At 32.0% G+C, this 24,772-nt stretch overlaps 1 protein-coding gene across 1 annotated transcript; it reads left to right on the top strand.

Moving 5' to 3' along the window:
- The first annotated feature begins 531 nt into the window (after window positions 1-531).
- Window positions 532-23,851, top strand: HSPC300 (haematopoietic stem/progenitor cell protein 300). Its single transcript, XM_067262697.1, has 3 exons — window positions 532-663; window positions 19,977-20,059; window positions 23,210-23,851. The coding sequence occupies exons 1-3, from the start codon at window positions 543-545 to the stop codon at window positions 23,234-23,236; spliced, it is 231 nt and encodes a 76-aa protein (XP_067118798.1). The 5' UTR covers window positions 532-542; the 3' UTR covers window positions 23,237-23,851.
- Window positions 23,852-24,772: the final 921 nt, after the last annotated feature.

Below are 24,772 nucleotides of genomic sequence, written 5' to 3'. Positions count from 1 at the left end.
TTTCGCTGCATAAAAAAACGCGCCCTAGTTAATTAGGATAATATATATCCAGAAAAATGCTATATATTATTTTAATTAGCTACCATTTAAAGACAGTTATAATTATTATCTTTTTCTCGTTTCAAATATATCAGTTAATTTAATAAAAATTAAATTTTCTGTTTCCTTTGTCGCCATTCCTTACATTTTCAACGATCTTTTGGTTGTTATATATATATTAATGAAATAAAATGAAATATAAAAAACTTAAGCAAAACTGCTATAAAAGCATAAAATTTGTTAATATTTTCTCTTTTCGAGAAAGGACAAAAAGAAACTCCATCGTTTTTGAGAAATCTCCGAAATTTTCGTGAACGATCTGAACCCAAATTTTTCATCCCTCGGCGTGGATTGAATTTTTAAAAAATAGTTTTGATTTTCTAAAATTTCTATTTATTCGTGGTTGATATTCGTGATTCTGATGTAACCATCGATACCTGTAAGTCCGACATGATGGCACGACGTGTTCGTTAAAAATTTCTTAGAGGGCGCTAAAGTACAAAATGGCGACGATCGAGAGAGAAGCTATCCAGAAACAAATCCAACAAGATTGGGCCAATAGAGAATATGTCGAAATCATAACTGTTAGTATAAAGAAAATAGCAGACTTCTTGAATTCCTTTGGTGAGTCGAAACCAATAAGTAATCAACATTCTTTAACGATTTAAAGATAAATAAACTGTCAAACATGTTCCTGTCATTTGGTAGAAGTTATCTTTAGGTACCTTGTTTATATACTAGCGTATAAACGAGTGATTTAAAATTAACTTCTACTAGATTTCACTTGGGAATTTATTTATGAGTTATACATTTGTAATTGACTTTTAAAGATAAGATTGGAGATGCGAATGACACTGTTCAGACCTTAACAGAGCTGTAGAGCATGCCCGTAGGAGCAAAACAGTCGGCACTTTTAGGGGGTACGGCTGTTTGAAAGGTTTTCTTTCATAAAATTAATTGATTCTAGACTAATTCGACTTGAACATTTCCAAAACACGTAAAATTTTTTAGGAATAGTCCATATAAAATATGCTATAAACAAAAAATTGTAGGAATACTTACCGAGTGCGCACCGTTCGGAGACGCCATTGCTTAAGATTGTTTTCGTCGCGGAACGGCACATCGGACGGAGGACGCGTACGAAGCGTGTCACGTGACATTTGTCGGTGCTATTCGGTCACGTGATTACTCATCTCTGACGTATTTCCTGATAACTTACTCTTTTTGCGAAGAATTCGCTGAACTTTGGAGACATCATTAATAGAAATATCAAAACTTCATTCCATTCTAAATATGGATTAAAATCAACATATAATAATGTATGATAATGCGATAAATCTATACTAATAAAGAGGAAATGTTTGTAAGTTTGTATGTAACAAGTAATCTCCGAAACTACTCATCCGATTTCAAAAATTCTTTCACCAATATTTAGAATGGACCTTCAGGGTGGACATAGGCTGTATATTATTCCGTTAAACATTCGTATAAATTATATAAATTAAAAGATATCATCTAGGATTAAGGCTTTTATGTCCAACAGATGACGCTAACTTCGACGACCTAAGTTTGCTTTACTGTGAGGCATTATGCTTTTCTGTGAGGATTAACTAAAGCAGGTCATCTATTCATCTATATAAATAAAAATGTAATGTTCGTTTGTTTCTACCGATTCCTTTGAAATTTTGGCACAACGTTGCATTCGAATACGCACGAGTTTTTATATAATATACATGTAGAAATTCCCCCCACTGGGGGGAGATGGACAGGATTAAGGCTTACAGTGGAGAACTCGGTTTCTATTGAACTATTTTAGATGCGGTTTTTTTGCGTTTTTGATTGTATTTTAATAGGGTATGTCAAGATAATGTATACTAAGAAGGAATTTTTTGAAATTCCCCCCACGGGGGAAGTGTTATACATTTATATTAATTACATTTTGAGCCACAACAACGCGTGGCCGGGTCTGCTAGTAACTAATAATTCTGCTCTACTTTCAAATGGCCTAATCTCTCATGTCGTAAATTGTATAATATTTATTTACATCAAGACATTAGATGTCTTATGTTGCATCTGATTAGTATTTATCATCATAATATATATCATGATAGAATTATTTTCGTTAGTGAGCAGTTTTACCTTTGATGTTTCATATAGTCAATAATAATAATAAGTCGTTTCTAGTTACAATAAAAGGTAATACTATAGTGTATTATGATCTATCATGTGATGTCTCCAAAGTTCAGCGAATTATTCGCAAAAAAGTTATTAGGAAACACGTCAGAGATGAGTAATCACGTGACCGAATAGCACCGACAAATGTCACGTGACACGCTTCGTACGCGTCCTCCGTCCGATGTGCCGTTCCGCGACGAAAACAAGCTTAAGCAATGGCGTCTTCGAACGGTGCGCGCTCGGTAAGTATTCTTACAATTTTTTGTTTATAGCATATTTTATATGGACTATTCCTAAAAAATTATACGTGTTTTGGAAATGTTCGAGTCAAATTAGTCTAGAATCGATTAATTTTATGGAAGAAAACCTTTCAAACAGCCGTACCCCCTAAACTGCACAAGTGCCAAAAAGTGAAAGGAACCACACCTCTACATGTGACCCCCTCACGAGGTATAGCCCCTCAAAATCAGCCTACTTCTACCAAAATGCTTAATAATTATAATCAAATTAATTATAGTGAGAGAGATTCTTATTGATGAATGTGCCCATTTAAAATTCACTCATTATTGAACATAAATGTAATTAATATATGTATATAGAGGTCTGTGTACACTTCATAATGTATTGTCGTTATTAATGAATGTGCAATTATACATAGCCTATATAAACAGTTAATCCTTTTTTAATTATGTATAAACTTAATGTTTTCACATGATTTTCTTGATAGCCATTATTCTCATTTAGTATATTGTTTATCTTTTGGCAAGATGCCAATAGTGTTGGGCAGAAGTAAAAGATGCGTTTACTTGATAAAACTGCTAAAGTGACTAACAGTAAAAGTAGTTACTGTAAGTTAGCCCCTATTGCAAGACTTGGAATGCAAGTAAGCAAGCTAATGACTTGGTCCATTTCATATGAAGAAGTTTGTCATAGACATGTTTACTTATACATCTTTAGAAGCAATAAAAATGAAATGTAAAGTGGCAGCCACAAATAGCAAAGTAAAGGGTTGCACGTGAAATGTCATACCTTTATTCATGACAAGATTAGAACAGAATTGGTATAATCTTAATCAAAGCCTGGAAATTTTCATCTTATGTGTTTAATATGATGGCTGGTGTGTTGTGATTAGAAGCTCATTCTTGTGTTGACAACTACTTTTTGACACAGATCTTCAGATAATGCATAGTACAACTGCATTACATGGTGTGATTTTCGAATTAAAATACATTTTCTAGTTTACTTCTGTATGTTTTGATAAAACTCACAAGGCGCAAGCTGTAAGGAGGCCACATTCTTTTGCCTCATAACATTGAGAAACTGATTTGACGTTACATGAAGATAAATCTTTGATGCAAGAAATTGTGAACAAGGTTTGCAATAAGTGGATGTGCTCCATCTTACACGAACCGCTCCATCTGTATTGGTAGACTTGTTTTTGTTGCCATGAGTTGGGAATTTGTAACTTGTCCATTTAGTACTCACTGGTCATAGCAGCATTAAAGAAAAATAGATCAATGATTTCATAAATTGAAATTGCAACCCAGCCACTAACTTTTTCTTTTTAAGTTTATTTCTTGTGGCTTATTTAATAATGATTTGTTTCCCAGAAGTAATTGTTTAGCTTGTTTATGATGCCATTTATATGAAAGTCTTGTCTGTTAACTGTATGTTGTAAAGTGTAGCCTCTTTCTTCAATTGCCCAAGATGCAAACTGTAAGCTTTTGCCCTTGTCTCTTCCATAAACTTTTGCATCATTGTCACTTTGTAAAGAAACAAATGAAGATCTGAAAGAATAATTCATTAAAGAATTTTACATCAATCTCAATATAAAATTCCCAACTCGACAGAGATCCTCCTTATTGATTTTCCAGACTTTGAGTTAAAGCTGTTCTAACCACTTCAATGTTTTCAGGCGTAAGAACAAAAGTGGTGTAAGGTTGTTTTTTTCTCCAATACAAAACCATTAGTTTTTAATTGTGGGATTGTCTAAACTGTTTATCCGTTGAGAGCCTACTGTGTACTGAAATGACTATTCAAAAGTTAACTGTCTATTGTTCACCATCTTACAGGTTTTGACTTATGATGCAACCTAATGAAATTTTCATGAAGTGCAGCATCTGCTCATGCAGTTGTAACACCAATACTCCATTAGAATAGTTTTAATGAGATAATTAAATGGTATGTATCTTGTGTACCATATTGTATTTGTAGTAATTGCTAGATTAGTAAATGCATCAACTTTCTCCAATGCTATAAAAATGATAAATATTGGCTACAATTCTGTGTCATCTCTGGCTAAGCATTTTGATTTACATAAAAATGGTGATCAAAAGCAGCAAAGTAACAATACAGCTGTTTCTTTTAAAAATGGAAATTGCAAAGTGATCATTAACAACTCAACAAAGGAAGCTTTACAAGACAATACACCTAAACTTATAATTCAACAAAGTAATTTATGGTTTAAGAGCAAAATTTTCTCTTTGCCTGATTGTATTGGCACCTTGCCAGGATGGAATTTTCTTATGTAAAGCCATAAGAAAAATCAAAAACAATCATGAGTCTAGCAATGATTCTTTCCATGAAAGATATAGCCTTTGAAACTGGTTTGAATTCTGTAGTACTGAATGATTTGCAAAATTTAAAATAAAAATATTGGAATACTAAGTTCTAAAATTAGTGTTGTTTTACTCTCTATGAAAATATATTTACGATGTGAAGTGGATTGCTAATATGAGATTATTTGCTGACAAAGTATAATACACAGAGTTGATGCAACATGTAAACCATGGCAAAATGAAACTGTTTATTAAATATAAGCATGGCAATTGGATAAAGAATAATTCTGAAATTGTTTACCCAAATACCATCCTGAGCGATAAAAAGAAATTTCTTGAGTAATATACAAGTAATATACAAGTCAAACACAATTGTGTGCATAATAAATTGTTATTCTATTCTAGAAAAAGAAGAGATCGTATAAAAAAGTGTATCTTAATTAGGAGTATAGAAAGTATGTTGATAAAATTTATAATTCCTGATAAATAAATTAATATTTTAAATCTAATTTAGAAAGTTCTGGAAAAAACAGGTTGGGCAGAGGCCTAGGTAGTGTAACTGGCAACATGTCCGCATGGTAAGTAGGTGTTGTTAGTTTGAGTCCGACTCTGAGCCAATTCTTTTCTTCCAGGACTATCTAAATTATAAATATCCATAAATATGATTAAACCCTTTCTAAATTAAATTAAAAATATTAATTTATTTATAATTATAATTTTTGATAAATTAATTTTTGAATTTTTCATTTAATAAGTTAAAATACAGATTTTAACAAATATATATTTGCATTAACTGAAATTTTATAACTGACTAGTCAGTATCAAAATTACGGCTATTTCAAGAAAGAAAATAAATTTCAGTGATTTTTGAAAACTAAATTTCTCTGAAAATTGATGTTTTCTAGTAATCCCAATTTTTATTTTAAATATTTTTTATATCTGGACATGATAATACATGGATTTCCATGTACTATACACAGAATTACATGTGTTATATTGTAAAGTTTTTTACAATGTAGTGTTAATCACTATATAGCATTTTTACTTTCCTAGTTGTTATATATTACAGAGGGAAAGAAGGGAATATATAAAAGAGGGAAAGTATGGCAGTCAGCAAAAAGTGATCCTCAAGATTTATGTTTTTGGACTTGGGACCTTGAAATGCCAAGAAATGCAAAAAAGTTTGGGAATTTTTAAAAATTAATTTTGCTATATTGCCTATACAATATCCTGTGTAGTATTGCACTTGAATATTATATATAATTTGTAATAATATGTATTACTATTGGATATAGTACTACAAACAGTATCCTGTATCCATTATATTTTCATCACCCTTTTGACAAGATTACCCTTTGAAATGACCAATTTTCTTAAGTTTTGAGGATGATCTTGAAGAAATTTTATTGTACAATAATAAGCATTTTTATTCTTAAAATTATTATATGTATTAGCTATTAGTTACATAATAAATGTAAAAACTGTTCTTATATATGATTAAATTCAATAAGGGTATAAGAGAGGCCTAAAATTAATACTATGTAAATCTTTTAACTTATGTTTGTAATTTTAGACTGCTACAGCCATTTCAGTTTATTTTATCTGAGTTTTCAGTTATCTCAGGTAGCATCAGTCCATATTACCTCATATAATTAGGATTCTACTGTACAAAGTCTTCCAATCTTCCACCTTCAGAATATTTTTCAGATCTCAGAATGGATCACTATTCTCACTGTCTGTCTCTAATTTTTAACTAGGACATCACACAACTTTATATTGCAATAGAAATGAGATGGAGTTGGAAAGAAAGAAGCAATCCTTGCACTTGTTAGACACAGAAAAGACTAGACACCAACCAAATGCCGAAACTCTATCGGGCTAGTTTAAGGCTAATTACTAAATGAATTACGTACCAATTTGGCTCTAGAGATAAGCGTTAGGTGTCATCTCGCATTAACATTAATAATTATAATTTAATTAATTAAATTATAATTATTAATGTTAATGCGAGATGGTTGGTATCTAGCCTTATAATATATCATGTTTAGCGATGCTCTTTATATAGACACAGAAAAGGTGATACTTGTACCTGACAGTCGAAGACATGCAAACTTTACACTTTCTGCCATGAAAGAAGCTATCTTTGCACCTGCTAGCCACAGGAGATGTGATCCTTGTACTGGCCAGGCACACAGAGACAATCCTTGCACTTTACAACACAGAGGTGATCCAAGAACAATGCAATTGATGCCAATGTCCAACAGTGGCTAAGTGGACAAAACACAGGTAGTTGGTTATGAGTTTGTGCCTGGCCAGCAGGCTGGCTATGTGAAGTTTTCTGGGTTTTCTTAATATTAGTAACACCTAAATAGGGGCCACTTTCCCATAAAAGACCTCCTGAGAGATATTTCCCTTGTCAGATTGCCTACATATTGCCATAAAAACGAATAAAACCAAAACTAAAAGCAGTTAATGCCAATTGCTTTGTTTTTGTGTTCTGTTCTTTTTTTGTCTATTATCTGTTAGGTATATGCAATGCTGTTTTTTTATTTGACCCCTAAATTTCATTAGATATGCTCAAGGAGTGCAGACATTGTCACTTTATATTGAAAATGAAATCCTGGACTCATATTTTCTACATTTACATTTATTACATTTTTGGATTCCTCATTGCAATTAATGGAAAATGACAAAATTTTATCAAAATTGATCAAACAGATTTTGAGAAACTCAATTCTGTAAGCCACATAGAAGAGGCTTTGCATGCTTCAGTTAGTCACTTTTTCTCAGCTATTTTGGTGATCTGTCATTACTTCTGGCTTTTTCTGCCATTATGGGTAATGTGACATTTTTGATGCCAAACTGTCATACGTTACATCATTAATTAATGTTTGAGAACTTAAATTGTACATGGATGACATCTTTCTCTGGCTGTTGCACTTTTGAAGGCTTTGAGTGATTTATGAAGCTTGAGATAGTGCTGAATGTATGGTATCTTGGTACTAGGTACAAAGCTGTTATCTGGGTAATTGTATATCTGTACCTATGGGTACCCCTCTGTAGAAGATTGTGTGTACAGGACAATATGAAAAATGATTATTCAACATTTTTTCTGTAGTTTAATATATTTAGTAGTTTTCAATTGAATGTTTTTTCTAATAAATTATGGTTTTGAATTTTTCATATTGTCGTTTTGTAAACTAAAATTTTCATTAGTTAAATTTGTTAATTATCAAAAGAAATCTATTTAGAATTGTGGAGTTATTATAAGTTTAAAATAATGGGTTTTGTTATTTTTCATTAATAAATTTTGAAATTTATTACAAAAATATAAATTTATTGAATTGTTTCAGAATAAATTCTACAAATTTTATAAAAATATTGATAAAATGAAAAAACATTTTATCAGAAATTCATTATTTTGTTACACAATGAAAATTGTTAAAATAAATTTGAAAAATGATAGAATAGGACCATTTAAATTACAATTATTTTTAATTTTTTGAACTTCTAAATTTTAGGACTATTCATTAACAACTGCCTCAAATTGAGGGTGTGAGAGTAATTGTGAGAGGTTCAAAAAGAATTAAAATACTGTACTTTGAAAAATTATTTTATCTAAATTAGATAATTACAAGGTGTGTGAAATTTATAATTTTACCTGAAAATGATTTTTAAAATTGTAAAATGTTTTAAAATTATAAAAATTACAACTCAGAACTCAGTAAAAGAAGTAAGCATTAGTATTAACTGTTGGAAAATAAAAAAAACTACACAGAATGTGATCATGATTTATCCAACAAATTTTAATTAATGTTAAAATAGTATGATCTTTCTAATGCAAAAGACAAATTGGTCTTATTAAACATGTGTAAAAATAAACTCACTATATAAGTTCAAGATGCACATGCAGCACATGTATGTACCTGGGAATTTCTCTCTCTCTCTCTCTCTCTCTCTTTTTTTCCATTTTTATTCTTTTTGTCTTGAAATTTTGACATGATTACAATACTTTCACATGTTATGTTATAATAACATAACAGCCAGGAAAATAAAAGACAAATTTTTTTTTGTACAATAGATATAAGTCTGTTACAAACTTTATTTTATTACAAAACACCTTTCTCATATTTTTTAGCAAATTTAATTAAACAAACTAACTCTTTAGCTATCTTAAATAGCCTTCCTCAGGTTCAACATAATTTCGAACGTCAATTAGAAAATAAGATTTGAAACTTTAAGCTTTGCTCGCATTCTTATGACGTCGTGGTATTACAAAAATTGGGATTCTTAAACATATACAGTTAAAATAAAATAAATACAGAAATAAACATCAAACAAAATTAGTTATATGTTACATTTAACAAACCTAGTTAATAATTAATGCAGATATATGAAGAATTCAGCAGAAATAATATATAAAGAAACATTTATAAAAGAATACAGGGATAAAATTGTAAAGTCACATGACATTCTTAATAGATTGAAAAAATGGATAAATTAACTCATTTCTTTTAAGGGGTTATCTAGGAGTGATTGCCAAGCCATAGATAACAAGTTGGCATCCTTGCTATTAATGCAACTCCCTTTAAGGGATTTTGCAAAAATTTCTAATGTTTCTAGTGTTCTTAATTTGCTTTTGTTATATATTGATGTTATAACTTAGCTTCTTCTCATTTGGCTGTTATATCCGGCTCACTTGCATATTGGGCTAGAGTGGTATTAAATTTATTATTATTATTATTATAAGTATTGTACGTATGCTCCGCTCTCCTTTTTGTTAACGATCTATTTGTTGAGCCTATGTATGTTAACTTCCTGTTGATATTAAACCTATTGTTGTCTAGCAGTACTGAGTATACTCCAGGTTTTCTGGCTTTGTTGCATTTATCTTTGGCATTGGTAAGAAGTTTATATATAGATGGGTTATGTTTGTATGCTAAATCTGCTTTGACCTTGGCTATGATTTCGTAAGTTTGGCTCAATCTAGGGTCAAGGTCAACCACACTATGCATTTTTGTTGTTGCTTTAGAGGTCTGTATTTACTGCTCCCGTATCTCTTGACCCAGCCTTTCTATTAACTTACTGCTGTATCTGTGGGCTATGGCAATGTGTTTAATGCATTGTATTTCTTGTAATGTGTCCTTGACATTAGAGCAATGATAAAAGCCCTTTGAAGTAAAGCTCTATATGCTGTTATTTTATAAATATATGGGTAGTTACATGTTGAAAGGATAAAGATTGTAGGTTATAGTTACTTTTTTCCTTAACAGAAGTTATTGTTCTCACTTATTTTAAAGTCATTTTTTCTTCTGGGGCCTGTATTTTTTCTATATGAGTCATTTATTTTGAAAGCATGCAAGTTCATTTTGAATCAAAATTATTACAATAAAGCCAAACCAACTGCTGTATAAGATTGGGCTATTTTTGGCAAATATAATTTTAATTACTAATTATTTAGCCTTGGAAGGAGGCGTTAAGTGCTATCTCATATTAAATTCAATAATTATAATTTAATTAAATAATTTTTAGAATATTCTGGAAGAAAAGAATAAGCCCAGAGAAATAGCCTGATCTTATATGGCAGTTTGTTTGGTTTTATAATAATAAATCGGGTTTTTAGAGATCTTTACATGTATTATTACAATAGCTGAATATTTTACTGTATAATTTAGCTCTGGTAAAATTTAGCAACACTGAAAACCTAAAAATTATGTTATTTTTGGGTATTTCTTATTCAATTCAAATAGTGTACATACAGGAGTGTAAAAGTCATTTAAAATTCACAATTTATAATCAGGAGGAGGAAGATCTAATAATTTCAGAATATGAAATTATATTCTTTGTATAAAAGACTAGGCCAATTACATCAGAAAAATATAAGGACATGATAGATTTATTACCATATATTTCTCCTGTTTATCATGAATACTTTTGTGAGATCTGCAGTTTAATGAGTTTAATTTTTGTGGGATTAATTATTTAACCCTTAACTGGTTTTGTGGGGGCTGCGCTGACCCCATGCGTCATATCTTTACGATTTTCTAAGGATCAAAGCATCATGTGCAGCTGCCATTTTATGTAATCTCAACATGTTGCGACTTGCAGTGGGTGCCGGATGTTCGGCGCTGTAGCACTTACCAGGACAGAGGTACGTACATTCTGGGGGCCACGCGGACCCCACAATACCAGTTACGTTAGTTTTTTGTGACTGTGTGTTTTTATGTTTTTTTCATTTTTACAGTTATTTTGCAAACATGTCGCAACCTTTAAGTAGTATAACAAATAATACAGGTATGGAAAGATTCAAACACTGAAAAGAAGATGAAATGAAAGAAATACATGAAATCAATAGGGATGGCACTAATTAAAGAACACATTATAAACAGAAAAACTGAGTATTCGAAGTACCCAAAAGAATTGCGTGATAAAATTGATACTTTTTTATTGTCAGCTTATAGCATGGCAGTGCCTCTGTCCTCAACATCTGAAGTTGCTAGATCAAGTCAAAATCTCCTGAAAAGAGGACGACGTCATTTATGTGATAGGAAAAAAGAGATGTTAAACGTGCTACTAAGTGCAACAGTTGTTTGAAATGTATCTGCAAAGTGCATAGCACCACAAAAATATTATGTGATAACGTTCTAGACTGAACTATGCAATTCGTTAAAATGTTCTTGAGTCTTAAAAGTAGAAGTGATTTTGTTACCTGTAATCTTTTAATAAATGATAGTTAGAGGCTATAAGAGTTACATTTTTTGTGAGATTAGTTTCTTAAAAATAAGAAATAAGGTTGCTTTTGATAACAGTACAAAAAAATGAAAAAATCTACCCTATTGAAAAAATCTAACACCAAAAGTTGTAACATTTTTGTGATCTCTTATAATAATTAAATAAGAAGAATTATATGAATAAAAAAGAGTTGATTATACTAAACGAGTGTTTTCTTTAGCATTTATGCACTTTTAAACTGTCACATTGTTGAAACTTGCTCTCTAGAAACAAGTTTTGTTTGGGGTCAGTGCAGCCCCCACGATACCAGTTACGTTTATAAAATTTACAATACCAGTTAAGGGTTAAACAAAATATTCTAGAATTTAATAGAACAAAAACATTTAAAATTTTAATATCATAAATTGAAATTTTTATCAAAGTTACACATCAAAGAGAACAAGGAACAAAATGTTTCCTGTGTTAACAATCAGTTCCTGAGAAAGATCTTTATCTCCCATGACTAAAAGGCTGACTAAAACCCAAAAGACTCATCATGACACCCAGTCAGATGATCATTAAGCTCGATCTCCATTGGAAGAGATCTGGAGAAATTGAAATGTATAAAAGGGGACATTTTCCCCCATTTGGGTAGCTCTTCAAATGAAACTACCATATGAAGCACACAGTTCAAAAGATCCAACTCTGCCATTTGTAATGCACCTCAGCCATAAAAGCACCATAGGAAGGTTGCCACAAGTCCCATGAATGCATGTAAAAGATTGATTTATCCTGTTCCACATCCTCCAGACTACTTATCAACCCGTAGAAACTAAGAAGATCAAACCCTCCAGTGAAGGTAATATGAAATGTTAGATTGATGTAAATTCTCTCTCACGCATATAGAATATTAATAATTTAGATTAAATTAGATAGTTTGGTATCTCCACAAGATAAGTCTCGAATATATTACTTGTAATTCCATTAATCTGTATATCATTTGTATTTACTTGTATTCATTCATTTAGTTTAGTTTTATTAAATTTTTGTTATTGTTTTAACATGGTCTCATTAATTGAGCTTAGAAGATTACCACTTACGTAACGCTCTACTTGTCAAATTAACCCTCCTATGATATAATACGAACATTGTCACTTGGATGTCATAGATATCTCTAAATAACTTAACGTGTAATAGCTCGCAAAATTGACTATCTGGTGTTGGGAGCCTGATGTTTGGAGAAGGGTGGTTACACGATCACCAATCTCCGCATTTTTATTTTTTCACTCACACAAAAGCCATCCCTTTTGACAACAGAGAGCCTGTTCCTCCAACAGGCTGCCGATTAAGCGGTAAAGAGTGCAATCCTAACTCTCTACCCCCGGCCAGCCCCTCACATTTTAAAATGGTAAACCCTAAATAAAAACTGAAAATATAAAATAATAAATAGATAATTGTATTTATTATTAGTATTATAATTTTTGAAGTGACATTTTCTAAGACCTGGCTCTCTAACTTTCTAACTATTAATTTCTAAAGCAACAACAAAAATGCATAGTGACTCTGAGACAACTTTGATCCTAGATTGAGCCAAACTTATGAAATCATAGCCAAGAAGGTCAAAGCAGATTTAGCATACAAACGTAATCCATCCATATATATACAGTTGTCCCTTGATAGTCTGATGTTTTGTAATCCGACATGCTTAGTAGTTCGATGCACCTCCTGTCAAGGTCACCGTAGTCCCCGTCCCCATTACGTGTCTGCTTGCACAGAAGCATGTCGCAACATGAATCTCCCCACCCAATTCTTACACGATGACACGCATTTCTTGTGTTTTCCGTGAGCAGTTCTGTACGTACTGTATTATTTATGCCTATACATACTGTATGTACATTTATTGGCTTCCATATTTCTTTTAATAAACATGTTTTAGTTAACCGAAATGGGTGTTTCATTTCCATATTATAACCTAGGCAGCATTTTACTCATAAAATGTAGGAATATTGTAGGCTACTGCTAGCAAAACAATGCCAAATATGTAATCACTTTCGGTAATCCAGACACTTTTGGTAATCCGACACCCCTTTGGTCCCATACCTGTTGGATTATCAAGGGACAATTGTACTTCTTACCAATGCCAAAGATAAATGCAACAAAGCCAGAAAACTTAGAGTATATTCGGTACCGCTAGATGACAATAGGTGTAATATCAACAGGAAGTTAACATACATAGGCTCAACAAATAGATCGTTAACAAAAAGGACAGCAGAGCGTAAGTACAATATTTATAATAATAAGTTTAATACCACTCTAGCCCAATATGCAAGTGAGCCAGATATAACAACCAAATGGGAAGAAGTTAAAGTTATAATTATATAAATATAAAAATAAATAATTTTAATGTTTTACTTTTATTTTTCATCAAATGAATAAATATTTAAATAAAATATCATGATATTTTGTTGCTGTTATTAATTAAAAAATAAGACTGATTAAACTGAAATATTAGCCATTTAATTAATATTTACAATAATTTATTAATTTTCCAAGTTAGGTACAGTACATCCATTTAAATGTCACAAAATCTTAAATTTTTTCAGCCAACATCAATTGGCAAGCACCAAATCCGACAGAGGGCGTTCAAAATGGCTGCCGAAACAGATAAGGAACTGGCAGGAAACGTTGTCTTGTAGAAGGTGAATCCGTTTTGGATGCTGGACACATCGTATTTTGTGGATTAAATTCTAACAACAACACTGAACATAGTTTTATTTATCATAATAGTTATGTTTTTATATTGGAACATGGTGTATACTGCTTAAAATATTTAAACACTTCTCACCTGTTAACGTGTAACAGGTGAGAAGTGATTGTAAAAGCCTTACTGTCCTTAAATTCTAATATTATTGTTAATTGTCTACTTGGACTTTACTTATTAATAGGACTTTATACTGGTGTTTAAAGATTGGCACAGTAATGAGAGTTAGTTCAGGAAAGAACAAAATTTCTTTATTATATCACCTGTAGTAATAAAAACAGAAATTATTACTACAGGTGATATAATAAAGAAATTTTGTTCTTTCCTGAACTAACTCTCATTACTGTGCCAATCTTTAAACACCAGTATAAAGTCCTATTAATAAGTAAAGTCCAAGTAGACAATTAACAATAATATAAGGTTAGAAGTGTTTTAATTCTACACACGATAGTCTTTTATTTTATTTTTAATTAAATAATAATTCTTATGTAGTCATGACATAGCGGTAATATTCCAATTCAAGTTTGAAAATTATTCTTTTGAAAATCTGAAGCCATCCACATAAAAAGAAAAAAAATGTCTAATTTTTTTTGTAAATGGACATGCCTGTCGAAAAATTGTTTTTGTACGCAGATCGGAAAGAAAATAGGTAAATTTTCTATCTTCATATACATATGTCGAGATAACTTTCCAGTCAAATTTTTTAAAATATTCTTAATTGAAAATATAAGTTAATTTACGTTTTTTGTTTTCATTTTAGTATTATGCTCGGCTGTCGCATGTTTACGAAAACCAGACAGCCCCGCTTTGCACGTGCATTCTCCCCGTAATTGAGACGTATTAAAACAACAATATCTGAGATTGCAACACTAAAGCAACAACATGAACTTTCAGTGTTGTTGTTAGAGTTTAATCCACAAAATACAATGTGTCCAGCATCCAAAACGGCTTCACCTTCTACAGGGCAACGTTTCCTGTCACCAATACAGTCTAGAATTTGACATAAATTCAATGATTTGTTCTTCATTTGGTCATCGCGGTAGTCGTCACCTATGGAAACTGAATCAGCTCAAGCGTTGAACAAACACATGGTCGGTTCCTTACCTGTTTCGGCAGCCATCTTGAGCGCCCTCTGTCGGATTTGGCGCTTGCCAATAAACACTGGATAATAAATTTACATTATCTAATATTACAAAATACATAAAAGTTGTCTGTTAATGCTTATCAAGACTTTAAAATCTTGTGGTCGTCAGCCATATTTTAGTTTTATATATAGTTCATAAGTTCTGTATTTTGTTTCTATTTTCTTCTCTCATTCCTACTTTCATACTTCCTTTCCATTGTCTCAAAGCAACTCATACGTAAACCATTACTGCTCGAGGGGGAGAATTGCCCTTTCCAAGAACCAAGAGTCGAACAAAGGAGAAGATTAAGACTTCCCCGAAATTGGGAACACAGACAAAGAAAGTATGGGCCCAAGGCAGCATAGGAAAAAGAGAGGAGACACTTTCTGGCTGGACCTCGGAGGAGACAGACGTAGTAAGTAGTGCTCCAGACTGCGAAAGAAAGGGGACTATGAATTGAGAGAGAACCTGTCGAGACCAGAGAGGAAAGGAGGCTATGAAGATCTCTAAGACATCGAGAGAGTCGAAGAATCTGGGCATAGAACTACTGGTGGAGTAGAGAGAGACGACTATGATTGTGAGAGCGTGAAAATCATCAAGGATGTTAACTACACGACTTGGACCTGGGTACTTCCTATCTGCCTTTTTACTGCAAGCACTTTCGACGAAATTACGTTCGTCGTCCTCAGGCGAATAAGGAAAGGACAAATTTGAAAGTGGCACGTGCCGAACGTTCCAAACCGATAACGGAAAATTTTCGTTGGCAAATTTTTAAAAATAATATATTCTTTTAGCGTTCGGTAACTTTGCCGGTTCGAAGGAGATTTTAAATCAGCGCGACTGATGGCGCATGCGCTGAAAAGCACATGCGCTAAATGTGCGACTGTCGGCGTGTTTGGGTGTTTAGGCGCTTGTAAAGAGTGACCCAAATTTCGGGCAAGTCCAGGGTGGGGACGTTGCATGCATCTGATTTTATTGTGAGGATCGCTTCCCAGATGAATGTAATTTTTCTATTGTTGCAGCTTTTTAGGAGCGCTGTTTCTGACCACAGCGGAGTGTAACCTTGTTGTAGAACTTGCTGTGGTCAGAAACAGCACTCCTAAAAAGTTGCAACAATAGAAAAATTACATTCATCTGGGAAGCGATCCTCACAATAACATCAGATGCATGCAACGTCCCCACCCTGGACTTGCCCGAAATTTGGGTCACTCTTTACAAGCGCCTAAACACCCAAACACGCCGACAGTCGCACATTTAGCGCGTGTGCTTTTCAGCGCATGTGCCATCAGTCGTGCCGATTTAAAATCTCCTTCGAACCGGCGAAGTTACCGAACGCTAAAAGAATATATTATTTTTAAAAATTCGCCAACGAGAATTTTCCATTATCGGTTTGGAACGTTCGGCACGTGCCACTTTCAAATTTGTCCTTTCCTTATTTATCTGCCTTTTCTTTACTTTTCTTAGTCTATCCGTTTTTTTTCCTTGTTAGTTCTAAGATAGTTGTAAGGTTAGTTGTAAGTTAGTCATTAAGTCCTCCCTTTTTATTTTTCTTTTCGTTTTTGTTATGTGCATGTTGTATATATGTGAAGTAATAGGAGATGACCTACTCCCCTGTAAAGTTATAGAAGTGAAATTCTATCAAGTTGGGATCCATGTATTAATAGAACCGCGTTCGGAAGAAATAAAAGGAGTATTCATTGTGTGAATTTTCTCTCCGTGTCGTTATTTGAAACAGTTACTCGCGGACTCACAAATATTTCCTTTCGAACTACCACAATCTATTGAAAGGCAAACCCTTAAATATCTTGAAACAAGAAAAAATGGACTTGCCTCACTTTCAAAATAAAAGGCTCTTATGAAGATTTTTATATTTAGGCAAACTCAAAAGTTTGTTTCTATACAAACATAACTTCATTATCCTTTAAAATTCATATACAGTGTGTTTTAAAGATATAATTTACACTGTCTATTTACATATAAGATGTGATAATGTATATTGTTTTATTTCAATTGTTTGATATTTTATTCACATTTTAAGCTGATAATGGAAATAGAGCTATGCAAAACTAGAAAGGACTGAAAATTTTTGCCTAATGTATATTTAATTTATTTTAATTGAAACATTATCAGGTGTAGTGTTAGTCTCCACGTTGCATGATGAGTGTTGTATATACAAGGTGGGAAAGAAAGTCATTTAACACCTCTGCTACAAAATACAGAATGCACCCAAAGTTAATTTGCTCATGTCAGGAACACATTAGACCAATGGTTCTCAAACTGGGGTCTGTGAAGCGGTTTTAGGGGGATCATGAAGGGTCACTTTAGGCAAAGCAGATGCACCCATCCCACTGAATGTACATTTGATGGCTAAGATTTGCCATTTTTTGAATAAATGTCAAAAAATATTATTAATTGTAGTTAATTTTAAAGGGTCCACGAGCAATCTAAAAAATTGTAAAGAGACTGTCATGTGAAAAATCCCAAAAAGTTTGAGAACCACTGCATTAGACTAAGGGGGAAACAGATTGATGTGTTACGTGCGGAGTTGTACGAATGCTATACTAGCATGCGTGCAACTCTGAAACTAAATGGAAAGGGGGGTCATGTGACACATTATTTAGGGTCAGAATTTCACAAGTAATTGATTGCTGAAAGATTTTATTGACCTATCTTGAATGGTTACATAGTTATGCACGTTACATGATATGTTTAATGTACATTCTTTGAGTGCATTGTATATTCTGTAGCCAGGGGTATTAAGTGGCTTTCTTTCCCTCCTTGTATTTTGCAAATATATAACAATGAAATAGTTGAATGCTATTCTGAAGTATCAAATGAAAATCTTTATGTTGCTTATGTATTTTACATAGAATAATTAAATGAATTATTGTTCTTTGTATTCAATTTGTGCTACTACAGAAGTCTCTCTCTCATTTTATAAGAATGTTGTTCTGTTTAACATGTTGTCATATTCTGGTTTTGATGCAAGATAAAGATATTTTGTTTAGTGTTGATACAGACCAATTGTATGCTTTTTGATTTGATAGTTTTGATCAAATTTGCCAGTAAAAAATATCAAATTATCAATATATTTACCAATTTTTTTTAAACCTGATTTACCTGATTATTAGTAAACAGTTTATTTATGAAATGGACTGTAAATTAGCAAATAGCTGGTGAATTTATTTAACAATTTACAAAAGTATATAATAAAACAACACATACAGTACATTCAAGGTTCAGCTTTGAATTATGGTGTGGAACAAAATCACCATATCATGTAGACTGTTAATCCAGCAACATTCAAACTGATGTTATGGTATACTGGGATTGAGTTTGACAGTATTTTCTGGTTTTCTTTATGCAAATAAACTATATAGCTAGATATAAAAATGAATCCAACTGTTCTCTAACACAGAGCTTAAACATTATTAATGGATTACTTTTGGTTTCACTTTTTTCTGTAGAGCTTAATTGGTATGGTTAGTCCTATCAGGAGTCTCTGATACTGCTGACATTGCTCTATAGTTTGGCAGAATTACAGAATTCTTTCATCTTGACTAAGTGATTGTCAATAAGAATATTATTTTAGTGATATAAAATAAAAATCTAACTTGTTAAAAGACTTAAAATTTCAATAAATATGTACAATATGTAATTAAAATTAGATATTTATATATTGGGGCTATCTGTTAATTACATATATAGTTTTTTAACTACTTTTGATCCCTTCCCCTCCTGTTGATCCCTTCCCTCCCTTCCTGTTGTGTACAGTGATGTACAGTATTTTTAGCAAACTTCCTATCCTTTAATTATGTATACAATAGTTCACCACTCTGACATTAAAGAACTGACTTCAAAAGTTCTGCAAATATTTTTTAACTGATAGTTGATATTCACATGACCTGTAAATAGTCTTATAAGAACAAATTCATATGCCATTAATACTACTAAAAAATGTCCTTGTAGACAATGCCTTGATCTCCTCCCTTTTTATTGTATACAATAATATACTTCTTGTGACCCCATTTCTCTCTTAAACTGTGTACATGGTTAAGGGATAGCTTCTTTTTGATTAATTATTCAAAATTTTGTAAGAAGAGGGACATTTTTGTACATAAAATTAATAAAGTTTTTGCTTAAATGAAGACAAAGGTAATAACACTTAATTTATTGATATTTTGTAACTGTTCATTCTCCTCTTTTGTAATTTGTCTTATCAAACATGAAGATATGTCTTCTTTTTTATAAAAATAAATTTGCTAAGCTTTTTGTTGATTAATATACATTGAAAAATGGAAAACATTTTAAATACCTTAATTATGATTATACAAATTATTTGTTCTTGTTAAGTTCTAAAAATCCACTAAAATATAGATATACTTTGTAGATACAATAAGCTCTATTTTTATAACTATACCATATAAAGTTTTTAGAAATTAAAGAATTAATAATGATTTCTTATATTCCATACTGGTTTAAATTTTTTAGTGCTCTTGTAAAATAGAATTTGGATCTCCTTTATTTAAAAATTTTCTCAAATGCATAATTTAATATTTTAGTATTAAATAAGTCATATGTAATTATTATTATTATTTTTTTTATTAGATATGTCATGCAGATCAAGATTAGCAACCTTGAATGAGAAGTTGACTTCATTGGAAAGAAAAATTGAATATCTAGAAGCTAGAGTAAGTTTTTATCTATGTGATCATAATTTGATATTGAATAGTTTATATACAATTGTGTTCATGATTATTATGTTACCTCAAAAATTATGAATTTGGGATATGGTACGAGTGATAGGAACTGATTTTTTTACGAGCAGTTATTTATTGTAGCATCGATACATTGCTGGGCTGCAATTTTTAATTAATTTAATTAAAAATATATGCTCTCCACCTCAAATTAGTACTGTAGTGTCTTGCCCCTGTACATTATACTTTTCCATTAGCAATGGAGTCATGCCGGTCATCTATCTAACTCTTTTCAGGGGAAAATTTTTAAATTGAAATAACGTGACTTTCGGTTTGCATCAGAAGTTTGTATATAGTTAATTGGGGCTTCCTGCCCCTAAGATTTCCATATCTGGGCTTGAATTTCATTTATCTAACACCGTTCTCGAGATTAAGGAAAGACAGATGGACGACAGTAGGAATTTACAGGTCTACAATTTTTTCAAATTGCAGTTTAATAACAAAGTAAATCGAACAAGAACAAAAACAATTGAATTGTTAAAAGCAGTGTTGCCTGAATCATTTTTTGGTAAGATTAAAAATGAAAAGATTTCCCATTTCATTTTTTTAATGCACTTTATGCAGATTAGTTTTCAATGATTTGTTCATAATGCTTTTGCATACAACAAAGAGTTTTTTAATTTTGACAAGATGCCATGCAGAACTAAGCTGAGTGAATGTGAAATTGTCAAATATAGGCTTATCTTAAGAAAAAGAAGAGCCTTTGTTGAGTTGTGTGCAAGTTAGCTTGTTTGAAGGAAGATTTTCTATTTGATTTATTTGGCTCAACATTGCTTAATATTTCACTGGTCATGTAGGTTATTCTTTCAATGAAAAAATTCAATCTGGATGGACCAGGTGGTTGGTTTCAATGGTTATTGGAGAGATTTGCAAAAGGAATCACAATTCTTTTCTTAATGAAACTTTGGTGGTGGAAGTGTTATGGTTTGGATGGGAATTTACCTGCATGGTAAGTTCATGCTCCAATTTATTTCGAGGATGAAGAGTTCAGATTACATCCAGATCCTTTTTGAGATTTATGGCATTCCTCTGTCGAAATCAGTGTATGAAACTAGTTTCCCAGCAGGATAGCACTGCAATCCATTTTAGTTGTGAGACAATGGAATAGTTGGCAGCCAGACACATAGAAGTCCTTGAGCGACTTTCCTGCTCATATGAGCAAAACAGTGTTGAGATTTGTAGAAAATTATGGTATGCTGAATTTACACATACAATCACCAATTGTTGACTGTTAAGGAGCTGAAAACTTTTTATAAGAGTATGGATCACAATATCATTCAAAATTTCATGAGCATGCCCAACAGGATCGTAGAAGTTATCATGAAGAAGAGGGCCATGACACAGTATTAAAATGTATTACTTTACTTGACATTATATATATGAAATGTGTAAATTTACCATTTTGTTTTAAAATTTATATATTTGTTGATTTAATTTGAATAAATGCAATGCATTTGATTATTATGTGCAATACAGCATATATTGGGTTGAGTCATAAATAAGTTCCGTTAGTGAGTAAGTGTAAATGACTGTCAAATACTTGCCAGATGTTGTGTTGCTTCAACTGAGTTTTATTAGTGGCAAATAGTCTATAAATATAAATTTTAACACTGAAGTGTCAATAATGTAATAAAAAATTATTTTTGAATTCATTTAAAATGGAACATTTGAAAGTGCATGTATGCCATATCATGTTGTGGGAGTTTAAACTTGGCAATAACGCTACAGAAACAGCAAAAAAGATTTGCAATGTCTACGGCAGTGATGTAATTTCAGACAGAGCAGTTCGAAAGTGGTTTACAAAATTTCGTTTTGGTGATTTCTCCTTAAAAGATGAAGAAAGACCAGGCCGCTCCTCAGACTTTAACAACGACGTTTTAAAGGTCCTGATTGAGCAGAATCCACAGCAAACGACGAGGGAGTTAGCAGAGAAACTGCACACTCCCAATCAACCATCAATCGTCATCTCCAAAAACTAGGAAAAGTAAGCAAGCTGGGAGTTTGGGTTCCACATAACCTCAGTGAACGGAATAAAGCTGACAGAAGGTCAATAGCTGCTATCTTGCTTTCTTGGCAAAAAAAAAAAAGGAATCTTTTTCGGCTAAAATTGTTACGGGAGATGAAAAGTGGATCACATACGAAAATGTTATTTGAAAAAGACAATGGGTTGACAAAAATTATCAGCCACAACCAGACCCTAAGCCCAGTGTGCATGGAAGGAAAATTTTGTTATGTGTATGGTGGGATTGTCGAGGAATTATTCATTTTGAGTTGTTGCCACGCAATGAAACTGTTACTGCAAATGTATACATACAACAGTTAGAGCAACTTTGGCTAAAACTTCATGAAAAGCATCCTGCACTTGTTAACAGAAAAAAGATTACCTTATTGCATGACAATGCAAGGCCACACACAGCGAAGATTACACAAGAAAAAATTTTGGAGTTTGGCTGGTCTGTTTTGCCTCATCCACCATATTCACTGGACCTGGCACCAACAGATTTCCATCTTTTTCAGGCACTGCAGAATGCTTTACAAGGGCAATGCTTCCAAAATGATGACCAAGTTCAGGAGTTTTTTTATTCGAAACCACCAGAATTTTATGCAAGGGGAATTGACAAGTTGCCCGAAAAATGGCAAGAAGTCATTAATAATGATGGTGAATATGTGTTAGATTAAAGTCTATTTTTGTACATTTTATTGGCAAATAAATTTCAGTTTAGAAAATGGAACTTATTTATGACTCAACCTAATATATCAATAGATAGTGATATAGTATTGCTATACCTTGTAGGATTGTCCAAATTCATAATTCAATGTTATAGTTATGAAAGTGACTTTATTAGTGAAATGCTGGATCAATGTGAAACTGACGATAATTAGAACAGGATTTTTTGAAAGAGTTTACTTTATATTGCTTTTCTTGCGTGTCACAATTTATGGGTAAGTCTAAGTGGCTTACAACTAAGTGGTTGGCAATGTGGCCCATTTCTCACATAATGGATAAACTTAGTTGTTTGTCACTTATATTTATCCGTGATGATGTTTTGTCATGCTTGATTCTTACTTTTTTTTATTTTTCAGGTGACAAAAGGCGAAACTCTCACTTAAGTACAATACGGTCTTTTTCCCAGAGACTGGAATTTCCAAACATGTTGTCCACAATTTTTTTTAATACTTGTAAGTCAGATAAGGTTCCGTAAACGTTGTCTTTTGTAGTGTAATATAGTGAAAATGTTCCGACTTCTCTGTGACGAATGTTCGTGAACGTGTTGGCAATATTCGATTCAAATTGTAGAATTAGCACTAGCTGTATTCTTTCAAATTTTTTTAATACATAAAATATCACACTAAGCATTTTTCATTAATAGCAAAATTCTATGCATTGGACCACTTAAAGTAGGATTTTTTTTAAAGTAAGATTTGCTATAACTAGTATTTATAATATCGAAGCATTATGAACGATTATATGACTTTCTATTGTAGTAAAATGCCATTTTATAAAACAAAAAACACTCCGTAAAGTAATTTTGTATTACAATTTTATAAAAATATTTATTTATTCCAAACTCATTACTTTCCAATTACAACATTTTTGTTTAAAGGCAAATTTCTTCATTAACAAATAAGAAACAAGAAACTTTGTTTTACAGTATTTAATTGTGATTAGAGATTATTTTTTATTTCGATAATTTCGAGTAATAAAATTATATTTTAAAGAACAAATGTACACTTTCGAGTATTTTTTATTATTACAATTGCTTCGCATCCAAGTAACTTAAACAATTTGTAGAGATGAGGAAATTCATTTCCTCATCTCTACAAATTGTTGAATAGTTCATTGTGTTGTAAAACAATGCACATCAACATTAAAATAGGTTCTGTTCGTATATAAATAATTACACAGACACAACCAATTCAAACTGATTTTCTTGGAGAATTTCTTCTGCTTGGAGAAGCATTTTGAATTTTGGTTTGAAGATCTTGCTTAAGTATAGCGCACGAATATTAAGCAATAATTTGCAACATTTGTTAAACAAGTAAAATTTTGTATAAACTGGAACAATGAGATGTGAATATGCAATATACAGGGTGCTAAAAAAAAAGCTGTGAAATAGCCTGGAATTTCATCTTTTGGTGCCATTTTTTATTTTATAACTAACGTCCTTTAAATCGAATCATTATGCAAAGTCTGTCCGGAAAATTTCTGAACTTTTAAACTAACACACCAAAGAGTGCCACTAAGTATACAATGCTTATGTTGATTTCTAGCAGTAACTTTGTGATAATGAGGCATTAGGCCGAACTCAAACCAATGGTGAAAACAGTCGGAAAACTTGATACTTGGATGCTTCACAATAACACCGAACACTCATAGCTACAGCAATACACTTCTCCCGAATTAAACACCAAGTCGAAAACTTTGATTTCAAATGATGAGAATATAAAGGAAAATTCACTATGGGAACTTCGTGGTATCCCGAGAAAGGAATTGCAGGAATGTTTCAAAGAACGAAGTTGCGTACACGCAGTGGAAGGTGGAGTACCTTGAAAGTGACAAAACCGAATATTTTCAAAGATAAACGGGAATTTAGTAACATAGGGAATTTTCCGGACAGACCTTGTATGTAAAGGTCTGATTAGAAT

The sequence above is a fragment of the Centruroides vittatus genome, unplaced genomic scaffold (assembly GCF_030686945.1).
Source record: "Centruroides vittatus isolate TY-2023 unplaced genomic scaffold, ASM3068694v2 contig_1506, whole genome shotgun sequence".
Lineage (NCBI taxonomy): Eukaryota > Metazoa > Arthropoda > Arachnida > Scorpiones > Buthidae > Centruroides > Centruroides vittatus.
The sequence above is the reverse complement of the archived record's forward strand: the minus strand, read 5'-3'. Positions and strand labels throughout refer to the sequence as shown.

Excerpts from the sequence above, each read along its gene's own strand:
- HSPC300 (XM_067262697.1), top strand. The coding sequence starts at position 543 with ATGGCGACGATCGAGAGAGAAGCTATCCAGAAACAAATCCAACAAGAT. Across the intron at positions 664-19,976 it reads AGACTTCTTGAATTCCTTTG|ATATGTCATGCAGATCAAGA; the intron begins GTGAGTCGAAAC and ends TTTTTTTATTAG. Across the intron at positions 20,060-23,209 it reads TTGAATATCTAGAAGCTAGA|GTGACAAAAGGCGAAACTCT; the intron begins GTAAGTTTTTAT and ends TTTATTTTTCAG.